This window comes from Macrobrachium nipponense, chromosome 37 (assembly GCF_015104395.2).
Source record: "Macrobrachium nipponense isolate FS-2020 chromosome 37, ASM1510439v2, whole genome shotgun sequence".
Classification (NCBI taxonomy): domain Eukaryota; kingdom Metazoa; phylum Arthropoda; class Malacostraca; order Decapoda; family Palaemonidae; genus Macrobrachium; species Macrobrachium nipponense.
In genome coordinates, this window is record NC_061097.1 from 31,259,835 (window position 1) to 31,271,554 (window position 11,720).

Here is an 11,720-nt window from a genome sequence, read left to right on the forward strand (position 1 = left end):
TCAGCTAAGAGAAAAGCCGTTATATTTTTGAGACTATATAGTACTTCATGGTGAAAATATTGGTTGATCGTGAATGAATGAAAATAAATTTTATTTAATATTCTCCTTGAGGTTTTTCTTTACCTATTTCCAAGTAAATATATTGTAAAAACGCATCTATTTTATTAGGATATTTCTTAGTATGATTATAATCATTAATGATATCGTTTTCAAGCAGAGAAACCACTCTTTTACTAAGAGGATACATTACAAGTTGATATCTTTGATATATCCCTTTTCTTGGATATATTTATTTTTGTTTTCTCCTGCAATATCCATGCCAATATATTGTAAAAAAAAAAAAAAGCCACCTTTCTTTTTATCATGTCTCTGAGAGGTACCATCTTGCACCATATTATATTTAGTGATATTATATATATATATATATATATATATATTATATATATATATATATATATATATAGATTAAAGGAAGATTATCAGCGGGGGGTGATATAAATTGGCTTGCCTGTGGATGGACCTCTTGGTATAAATACCACCTTTTCTGTAAACTTTTCTCATTCATCTACCTGCAAGAGGGAGACAGCAGTCTCTGAAATATAGTACTTTTCTATATATTTTGGTGTTTTTATGGGCTCCTTTTATTAAATATGTATAATAATAATATATATATATATATCCTATATTAAATATGTATATATATATATATATATATATATATAATATATATATATATATATATGCAATTAACACCTTTAAAAAACCAGTTTAATGACAAAATTCAAGTTATGCACAGAAAAAAAACTTTGGAAACTGCTATAGAAAGAAATACGAAAGAGACTGATATAGTAATAAGATGGTCTAATCTCGTAGTGAAAGGATGCATATTTTATTTTTCAACTTTCCACACGAACAAATATGCGTAAAATAATAATAATAATAATAATAATAATAATAATAATAATAATAATAATAATAATAATAATAAAATAATAATAATAATAATAATAATAATAATATATGCAGATACTCAAGGCGATACTCAAGTCAAAACTCAACGCCGGAAATATGATAAAAGCCATAAACACATGGGCAGTGCCAGAAATCAGATACAGCGCAGGAATAGTGGAATGGACGAAGGCAGAACTCCGCAGCATAGACCAGAAAACGAGGAAACATATGTCAATACACAACACTACACCCAAGAGCAAATACGGACAGACTATACATAACACGAAAGGAAGGAGGGAGGGGACTACCAAGAATAGAGGACTGCGTCAACATCGAGAACAGAGCACTGGGGCAATATATGAAAACCAGTGAAGACGAGTGGCTCAAGAGTACATGGGAAGAAGGACTAATAAAAGTAGACGAAGACCCAGAAATATACAGAGACAGGAGAATGACAGGCAGAACAGAGGACTGGCACAACAAACCAATGCACGGGCAATACATGAGACAGACTAAAGAACTAGCCAGCGATGACACGTGGCAATGGCTACTGAGGGGAGAGCTTAAGAAGGAAACTGAAGGAATGATAACAGCGGCACAAGATCAGGCCCTAAGAACCAGATATGTTCAAAGAACGATAGATGGAAATAACATCTCTCCCATATGTAGGAAGTGCAATACGAAAAATGAGACCATAAACCACATAGCAAGCGAATGTCCGGCACTTGCACAGAACCAGTACAAAAAGAGGCATGATTCAGTAGCAAAAGCCCTCCACTGGAGCCTGTGCAAGAAACACCAGCTACCTTGCAGTAATAAGTGGTGCAAGCACCAACCTGAAGGAGTGATAGAAAACGATCAAGAAAAGATCCTCTGGGACTATGGTATCAGAACAGACAGGGTGATACGTGCAAACAGACCAGCCGTGACGTTGATTGACAACATCAAGAAGAAAGTATAGTATCACTCACTGATGTCACAATACCATGGGACACCAGAGTTGAAGAGAAAGAGAGGGAAAAAATGGATAAGTATCAAGACCTGAAAATAGAAATAAGAAGGATATGGGATATGCCAGTGGAAATTGTACCCATAATCATAGGAACACTAGGCACGATCCCAAGATCCCTGAAAAGGAATGTGGAAAAACTAGAGGCTGAAGTAGCTCCAGGACTCATGCAGAAGAGTGTGATCCTAGAAACGGCGCACACAGTAAGAAAAGTGATGGACTCCTAAGGAGGCAGGATGCAACCCGGAACCCCACACTATAAATGCCACCTAGTCGAATTGGAGGACTGTGATAAAGCAAAAGAAAAAGAAGAAAAAAAAAGTAATAATGATAATAATGCTTTCTACTAGCATTGATTCATGAGGTCTGCTGATAGAAATGAGTAGTTATGACGTTTAAAGTCGAAATTAGAGCAACAAAAGAGAGGACATGGTTTGGTCTAGAAACCAATTGACTCATTCGTATCACGGCCATAGATCTTACAAAACCGTATCGCTTATCTTATCAGCCTAACTTATATCGGAAATGACATAAAATATGGCAATCAGAGAGCTCTAAACATACATACACATGTACTGCAAACGTACACACACAAATACACACATGGACACTTTCAGGTATACACGTGAACCTATCGACGCGAGACAGGCTAATTCTGCGCCGTAGAAGTAGATTCAGTGACCACATATTCCTTCTTTGCCAAGTACTACTACAAGTAACTAATTGATTGATCGAGTGTTATAAACTTGCGTCCCAGTAATCATAGAAATATTTCAGATGTGATAAAAAGGGTTTCCATTACGTAAACGAAGTGCACAAGCTTTATAGGCCTATAAAGATAAACCACATGTGGGGTCCTTGAGAGATAACTGAGAATTCAAGAAAAAGAGGAAAATGGGTCAAGAGTTTAGAAGAATGTTTACAAATGGCACTTACAACTTCTCTGTTTAGTAAGGCAGAGTCCTGTGGTCCAGAACAGGACTGTTTAGGTTTTGTTTTCGTTGATCTTATGGCTTATCCTCACCATTGCTAGTTAAGCCCATCAATAGACTTAGAAATTACCTACTTTATTCATTTTGGTTTTCAATGGCTGAATAGTAGAATATTTACAAAATGTGACTTTTATTTTTGTTAAGACAGAATCCTAAAGTCCATACCAGGTCTGATTAAGTTTTGTTTTATTCAATTTTATTACTTATGATCACCATTGCTTTTTTTTCCCCTTTTACTACCAACATGAGAAACAGGATCTACTTTGCAATGCTTCGTAAAGGATCTACAGGGTGTCCATAAAGTCCCAGTACCATTCTGGGCATTAAATATTTGTAATGGTACTGGGACTTTATGGACACCCTGTATGTTTTCCATCATGTGGCAGAGAACTTGTTCTTATCATGTACGTCAAAGTTCTTTAACCTTCCAACGTCTGAGGCTTCCTGAAGAACGCAGAAACTGACGTAGATGAAAGAAAAAATCATCATAAACACATTAAATTATCGTTAGTGGTGACGTTCAGCACTCCACTTACCCATAGCTTAATCTCAAGTGGATCTTCCCTTAATCTACGGTTCTTGAAGACCCCGTTCAGTGATTATCAGATTACTTTATAATATCGGTATTATCTGGTAAACTGATTATAAGGGTTAAAGGACCATTTTTTTTCTTACGTAAATTGACACCAGTTCATTTCCGTTTGTTGTTTTATAGATTTTTTTTTTCCCGTGGATTAAAGACCTCTGTCAATAGGCCTAACTAAGCAACACCTTTCTTTTGTTGATGGGATTCTAAGGTCTTAAGTAAAACCATTTCTGTCTGGATAGACTACAGAGGTAGGGTTTTATTGACCTTGGTAAAGTTATGGCAGAAGGTTTCTCTCAGCGGTAAGACTATATAAACGACATCTATATAGTCTTTTGTTGGTGAGGATCTTAGATCTACGGACAGTCTTGCCAGAACGACACTAGACACACGAGTCTTTTGTGCAATCCCGTCTTTATTCTGAATAAGGAGACTTAAGGCTCACGCACTGGCTCTAGATATTAGTGGCTAGCAACAGGTAAATGTACTATGATTTAGTCAAAAAGTTAAAACAGTCTTGGTTATATGACTTTGCAGGGGGAGACAAACACCTTCTAGACCGGGAAGGCCTCTAAAAGACGTGATTTGTATTTAAACTTAATTAAAAGGACTCTGTAAAAACCGTCTGAGGCTAAAGAATACTGGAAAAAATAGTAAAGTAATAATTAGACACGCCCTATTTACTTATCTATACGACCAAGACATCGAAACGACACCGAACACACAAGATTTAGTGAAATATTTAATGGAGTGAGCATGTAGTAGGCCTATAGGCCTTACAACCGTGCCAGATTAGAGAATACTGGAAAAAATAAGAAGATAATCATTAAACATATTTAATTTACTCATCTATACAGCTTTGGACATCAAAACGACGCAGAAAAGACAAGATTTAGAGGAATATTCGGTGGCGTTAACAAACAGGCCTAATTAACAAGCTTCCTCCCAACACTTGACATTCAGAAAGGGAGGAAGAACCGAGATTTTTTTTTTCTTTTTTGGACAGAACGTGAAAAGATAAGGACCATTCTCGATCTTTGGGATGACCAAGGTCAAGGAGACGGGGAGGGGGGAGGGGGGCGGTTGCTGGGGGTGGGGGGGAAACTCGACGAGGGCCCTTGGATCGTTACGTGTCAGTCGCTCCCTCAGTCTAAATCGGCGACGAGCGTCAAAAAGTCGTCCGGGAGTGGGACGAGTTTGACTTCAGTGTGACGTCATCAATAGTCTTCTTCACGCTCAATTCTGTGGGAAATTGGAAGGAATAAATAAATTGATGGGAATTGCTGGAGAAATAGAAAGTTGTGGGCGCACTGACGGAGAGAGGACTGGAATTGGTGGGAATTGAAGGCGGGTGACTTAAATCTGAGAGTGAATTGATAAAATAGTCAGGTTTCGTGAATTTCTAGAGCAATTAAGTCTATTGAAGTGTGATTTTAAATTATCTTTTTACTATTGCAGTTGACTTGTAGAATGTAAATGTTTTATTATTATTATTATTATTATTATTATTATTATTATTATTATTATATTATTATTATTATTATTATTATTTTTTTTTTTTTTTTTTTTTTTTTTTGCTCTATCACAGTCCTCCAATTCGACTGGTGGTATTTATAGTGTGGGGTTCCGGGTTGCATCCTGCCTCCTTAGGAGTCCATCACTTTTCTTTACTATGTGTGCCGTTTCTAGGATCCACACTCTTCTGCATGAGGCCCGGAGCTACTTCAGCCTCTAGTTTGTTTTTCCAGATTCCTTTTCAGGGATCTTGGGATCGTGCCTAGTGCTCCTATGATTATGGGTACGATTTCCACTGGCATATCCCATATCCTTCTTATTTCTATTTTCAGATCTTGATACTTATCCATTTTTTCCCTCTCTTTCTCTTTCAACTCTGGTGTCCCATGGTATTGCGACATCACTGAGTGATACTTTCTTCTTGACTTTGTCAATCAACGTCACGTTCTGGTTCTGTTTGCACGTATCACCCTATCCGTTCTGATACCATAGTCCCAGAGGATCTTTGTCCTGATCGTTTTCTATCACTCCTTCAGGTTGGTGCTCGTACCACTTATTACTGCAAGGTAGCTGATGTTTCTTGCATAGGCTCCAGTGGAGGGCTTTTGCCACTGAATCATGCCTCTTTTTGTACTGTTCTGTGCAAGTGCCGGGCATTCACTTGCTATGTGGTTTATGGTTTCATTTTTCGTATTGCACTTCCTACATATGGGAGAGATGTTATTTCCGTTCTATCATACTTTAACATATCTGGTTCTTAGGCCTGATCTTGTGTCCGCTGTTATCATTCTTCAGTTTCCTTCTTTAGCTCTCCCCTCTGTAGCCATTGCCAATTGTCATCGCTGGCTAGTTCTTTAGTCTGTCTCATGTATTGTCCGTGCATGGTTTGTTGTGCAGTCCTCTGTTCTTTTTCGAATTATTATTATTATTATTATTATTATTATTATTATTATTATTATTATTATTATTATTCGTAAATCAGTGAGCATAACAATATAAATACGACTGTAGCTGACTTTTCATTATTATTATTATTATTATTATTATTATGGCCTAGAACCAGAGAGAGAGAGAGAGAGAGAGAGAGAAAGAGAGAGAGAGGGAGAGAGAGAGAGAGAGAGAGAGAGAGAGAGAGAGAGAGAGAGAGAGAGAGAGAGAGAGAGAGTGTACTGTAAAAAATGAAATTCAAGGACATTTCTGGCTAGCGTGGACTGTTTCCATTTTTATTTAATTAGAAAAATGCAATAAAAATAAATAACAATAATTTGAAATTGTTATATTTTTTTTAATAATGAAGTAAAAAAACAGTTTTATTGTTAAATATAAGAAATATACTATATTCATTGTATTTATACCATGAAAAATCAATATTAAGGGGACCTTAGTGCCCAGGCATACTAGACCGAAGATTAAAGAAGAAGAAGAAGCGATCAGAAATGTAAACAATTAAATGAAATTAACAGGAAATAACACAAGAATGACGCGACGAGAGTAACAGGATATAACAAGTTAACAGTTGTTTGTGCATAATAACTGACAAACTAAGATATTAATTAATTAATGGATAACTATACGATAGTTAGACTCAAGTGTTGCCATCAGACGAGGAATAATAATTATAATGATAATGTACCCAATAAGTTTATGGTACGTTTTTTTTGTTTTTGTTTAAAGGAATGCCAAACTGAACAAACAAAGCAGCTTCGTAATGGGCAAGGGTACTCTCTCTCTCTCTCAATTTTATTTACCATAGAGTTGTGGATATGTGTATGAATGATCTATTACGCAGAATGTGGAGAGAGAGAGAGAGAGAGAGAGAGAGAGAGAGAGAGAGAGAGAGAGAGAGAGAGAGAGAGAGAGAATAGCAGCGCCAATCAGCTTCTCCGCTCATATGACATCACGTCACCTTCTTAGACCTATGCACTATCATAATTTCCCCAAACACAGAGGAAGGAAATGTGTTCTCTCTCTCTCTCTCTCTCTCTCTCTCTCTCTCTCTCTCTCTCTCTCTCTCTCTCTCTCTCGGTAACGAAATATGCTCGAGGTCTCAAGGAGGTCATCCCTCATTCTGGGGGTACAAGTTCCACCTCCCACTGGGGAAGATTGAGTTGCACTCGTCCTCTGAGCATTTGCTTTGCGTCCTTGGTACGTCTGGGTTCGAAATGACGCAACGACGCAAAATATTTCGCTAGAACTAGGACGTTCGTCTCTTGCGTCTTTGTTTAAGCCGGCCATACACGTGCAGTTTTAACTGACAGTTATGACTGTCCAGTTATAACTGACACAGTTTAAACTGACGTCAGTTAGAAATGAAATGCACACACACGTGTACACAGTTCAATCCCTCAGTTTTTACCATGGATTCCGAGAAGTACGATCTTGCCGCTCTCGGTGTATTCTTTGTAATGCTACAAACAAATAGAAAAAATAAAACTAAAAAGCGTAAACAGTGGTGCAAAAAGTGGTTACTGAGGCGAAATCAATGTTCTGATATTAAATTATTAAAGGAATTAAGTGAAGAACCAATTGATTTTCTCAATTATTTGCGCATGACTGAAACAGTGTACCAAAAGTTGCTTTCGCTTTGTTTACGTGCTATCTCAACAAACTGCACTCACCGCTACCACCTGTAGAAATGAGAAGTTGAGAACTGTACAGTTACGAATCCCCCCACACACGCTCAGTTCAGTTACTCCTTTCAGTTAAAAATATGGAACATTGCATTTGTCTCAGTTTAACTGTACAGTTTTCTTGAACTGACGAAATGAGCAACTGAGATACCCACACACGTGCAGTTTTAACTGTCAGTTATAACTGAACAGTTATAACTGTCAGTTAACACTGCACGTGTGTGGCCGGCCTAATTAGGGTACTGTGCGGCTTCAGAGATTCCTTTGATTATCGCTAATGTTATAAAGTAGAAGAGTTGTATAAGCCTAACATTTTTGTGTGTGATTTATTTCGCCTGATGAATGATTGGAAACTTCAGACAAATAAGCATCGATTTTAATTAGATTTAATTGTTTGTACGTTTATTTATTAACCTAAACAAAAGAGAAATCATGCCTAGGTTTGTGATTTAATCTTTAGAGAGATAATCGGCTGTTTTTTAAGGGTCAGAAGCCCCGTTTCTTAGAGGGTAAGGTAGAACACAAACCAGAGTAGCACCGAACTTTACGCTTTGCAAGAAAAGCTATGATTTTTTAGGCATATGTTATAATAACAGTGTATTTACATGCTACGTTTTAACTTCCAGGTGTGGCCTAGAGGCCAAACTTGACATCCTAAGCCCGTATAGGCCTACATTCCACTTCTTCGCGAAAATGAATTGGATTATGGAACAGACTAAGCCTACGACAGACGTCTTGATCTACCTCTTCTTCACCCTTCTGCTGGGACTTCTGTCTCACTGGTTCATCAAAAGACAGAAAAAGGTAATGGACGCCATCTCTGTCTAGAAATTATTTTTAGTTTGTTTTTGAAACTATATATACTACTGGATCCCAGGAAAGTCTTACGAATGAATTAAATGCATAGAATATATATCGAATTTGCCAAAAGGAGTAAAACAACCGTTGTATGTATACTTGGTAATCGCAGATATGGGCCATCAACAAGCTACCGGGACCCAGGGGTCTGCCGATAATAGGGAACGCTCTTGAGATGGCTCTAGAATCTAAAGGTAATGTTTCTTTCTTTTCTGGCTCCTTACTACTTTTAACACCCCCCCCCTCTCTCTCTTTTCATTACATCTCTAATGATAATTTTGGTGACATGAGTCTAAATCTCCTCCTTGGGGGTGCTAAGCCTACCTCCCAACCAGTAATGGCGCTAGCTAGATCACTCACAGTCAATGAACCAGTCCCTTACGGCCAGTTATAAGCTAAAGAAAACCTTCGTCAGTCTATCAGTTAGTTATGACACCAGATAATTCGTTATCAGTCACTTCCAACCAATTATAATCAATCTCTCCAGTGGTGTTATGGTACTAGGGAATCAGTCAGTTCCCTCGTAGTCATGACGTCACATCCAGTGCACTTAACTGCTAAGCTGAAAATAAAGTTTTTCTATCTTTCTTGGATGGTATCCTTGCCTCTTTGTTACCCAGTGGTACGCGCCTCGATTCCCAGGATTAACAATAATTTCTCTATTTTACATTTTTTAACAATTCTTTACAAGGTAGGCACCTTATAATCCTTAGTCCTATGCTTGAATCTATGTTGTGAGCCATAGTAGACATGCTCAGTTGTAAAATAACCTTTATAATGGTCAGAAACAATAGTTTTTTCTATTTTGAAATCTTTTAAAGTTTGTATTATAATTTTTCACAATATTTAACGCGGTAGGGGCCTTATATATCCTTAAACCTATGCTGGAATCTATGCTGTAAGCTACAGTGAATGCATACATTGAAAAAATAACCTTCTTCCTCTTCAGAACTCTTCGAGAAGATGAACAGCTTCGGAGACTACGGAGACATATCAAGGATATGGCTTGGGAATCAACCGGTCATTTTCATCAGCGGAGCCCACGCCACTGAGGTAGAGTTACCTAGAAAGCCTTCTTCAGGTGGAGGATGTATCTTTTCTTCTCTTTTCTATCTAATCTTTAACATTTCTATACTAAATGACCAATAAGTGACTCCATTTCATCTACTTTTACATTCAGGTCACTCAGCACAACCAGCCTTTAGCTTTTAGTTCAATCAGTAGTGGTGCAAAGGCTCTAAGACTTGAATTTAAAAAAAAAATATGAATCACACTCACATAACATCACAAGTTATCATGTACTAAACTTTAGCAGCAGAATGCTTGTACAAAATTGTTGATATGGGGAAGTTTTGTGTGCGCGAGTCTCTGTGTGTGTTTTTTAAATGGAATTTTTAATAGAATCACCTGTTAATAGATGATATTAAGCTGAATTCTGTCCTATAAATCTTTATTTGTAGCATATAATATCAGAAAAGTAAAAAGAAGTAATAGGTTCAAGTACCTCTGTAGAGAAGCATCACTCTCCAAGAAGAGAGTATTGCTTCCCTGTGTCAAACCATTTCCATTTTCCAGGCCGTCCTCAGCAGTTCCAGGCTCCTGGAAAAGAATTTTGCGTACCACTTCCTCCACCCATGGCTGGGCGCAGGACTACTTACGTCGTCTGGTGAGTTATTGGATTGAATCTCTGGCGTTGGAGGGTACTTTCATTCCCTGGTGGAATTTATTGGGTTTCAGAATAAACTTCTGACATAATGCGTCAGAACAGAGTTCAGAGGCTGCATAGTCTCTCTCTACTCTCTCTCTCTCTCTCTCTCTCTCTCTATATATATATATATATATAATATATATAATATATAGTATATATGTATATATATATATATATATATTATTATTATATATAATATATATAATATATTATTATTATTATATACACACACACATATCCAACCAGAAACCTCTTACTTCTTCAGGGCAGAAGTGGCACTCCAGAAGGAAGCTTCTGACTCCAGCGTTCCACTTCAAGATTCTGGAGGACTTCGTCGAGGTCTTCAACACAGAGAGCCTGAAGATGGTCACTAAACTGCGCGCGAGAGCGGACGGGAAGCCCTTCAACGCCTTCCCTTACGTGACGAGATGTACGCTTGATATAATCTGCGGTAAGTTTGCGCTGAGGGGTTCTTTGTAGCGACGTCAGCGTCCCTTAGGCCCCTAGCAGCATCCTCTACTGATTTGAGCCTTTTAAATCTACCGTCTACCCCTTTTCCTACATTCAGTATTGCTGGAGAGTATCTCAAACGTCAGTGTAGGCCTACATTATAAGTTACTCTGTAGGCATTGCTAAAAGGTTCTTGTGGCGTTCCTCAGGCCTCTAGCTGCAGCCCCTACTATTTCTAACCTTTTAATCTACCTCCTATCCCTGTTCCTATCTTCAATATTGCTGTTCAACCTCTTAAGCTATTACTTATTGGTGCAACTGGTGAGGGTTTCTCCATATTTTAACTTTTAGATCTTTGTACTTCGTCTCCTGTATAATTTTTTTATACTCTCCTATGAATTCATGAAGCGATTTGTATTTTATTATGTTTGAATCGATGTTAAAGTACATATAACCTTATGACAAACATGACAAATGGTTTCAAATCGTAATTGGTTCGGGGGTGTTACGATATTAAAATGGATGATTGTAGGCCTATAGGTCTATGTTTGTTCTTTCCTATTTCTCAGACATCTTTGATCTACTGCATTACACATTTATAGATATATTACATCTTTTGAAATTATGAACTCATTTTGACCTCTGGTTCATGATTTTGGAAATTAGAAAATATTATGTTATTATTAGCCTACATAATCATCTTATGTTTGCATATTTCCTTGGACAGAAACAGCGATGGGGACTTCAATAAACGCCCAAGATGACGAAGGTGATAACACTTACGTCAATGCTATTTACAAGTAAGGAATCACTTATTACTTTTCCCCGTTTACATTTACAGAAAGTGAATCTAAGTTACAAACAGGCCAAGATATTTTACACATTCGGAAAATGACGGATTCTTGTTAATTTCTCAAACGAAATCTTACGTCGACGCTATTTATAAGAAAGAAATCGCTTATATAACACTTTCCATTCAAATCTATAGCATGCTAGTCTAAGCTATGAATAAGCTAGGATA

The 11,720-nt window shown here is 37.3% G+C and overlaps 1 protein-coding gene across 1 annotated transcript in view; it reads left to right on the forward strand.

Moving 5' to 3' along the window:
- The first annotated feature begins 8,226 nt into the window (after positions 1-8,226).
- LOC135208948 (cytochrome P450 4c3-like) overlaps positions 8,227-11,720 on the forward strand; it is an 8,459-nt gene continuing 4,965 nt past the window's right edge. The window contains exons 1-6 of the mRNA XM_064241505.1: positions 8,227-8,487; positions 8,654-8,735; positions 9,491-9,594; positions 10,117-10,207; positions 10,515-10,700; positions 11,427-11,499. Of these exons, the coding sequence (XP_064097575.1) occupies positions 8,377-8,487; positions 8,654-8,735; positions 9,491-9,594; positions 10,117-10,207; positions 10,515-10,700; positions 11,427-11,499 (647 nt within the window). The 5' untranslated portion in view covers positions 8,227-8,376. The remainder of the gene's footprint in view (positions 8,488-8,653; positions 8,736-9,490; positions 9,595-10,116; positions 10,208-10,514; positions 10,701-11,426; positions 11,500-11,720) is intronic.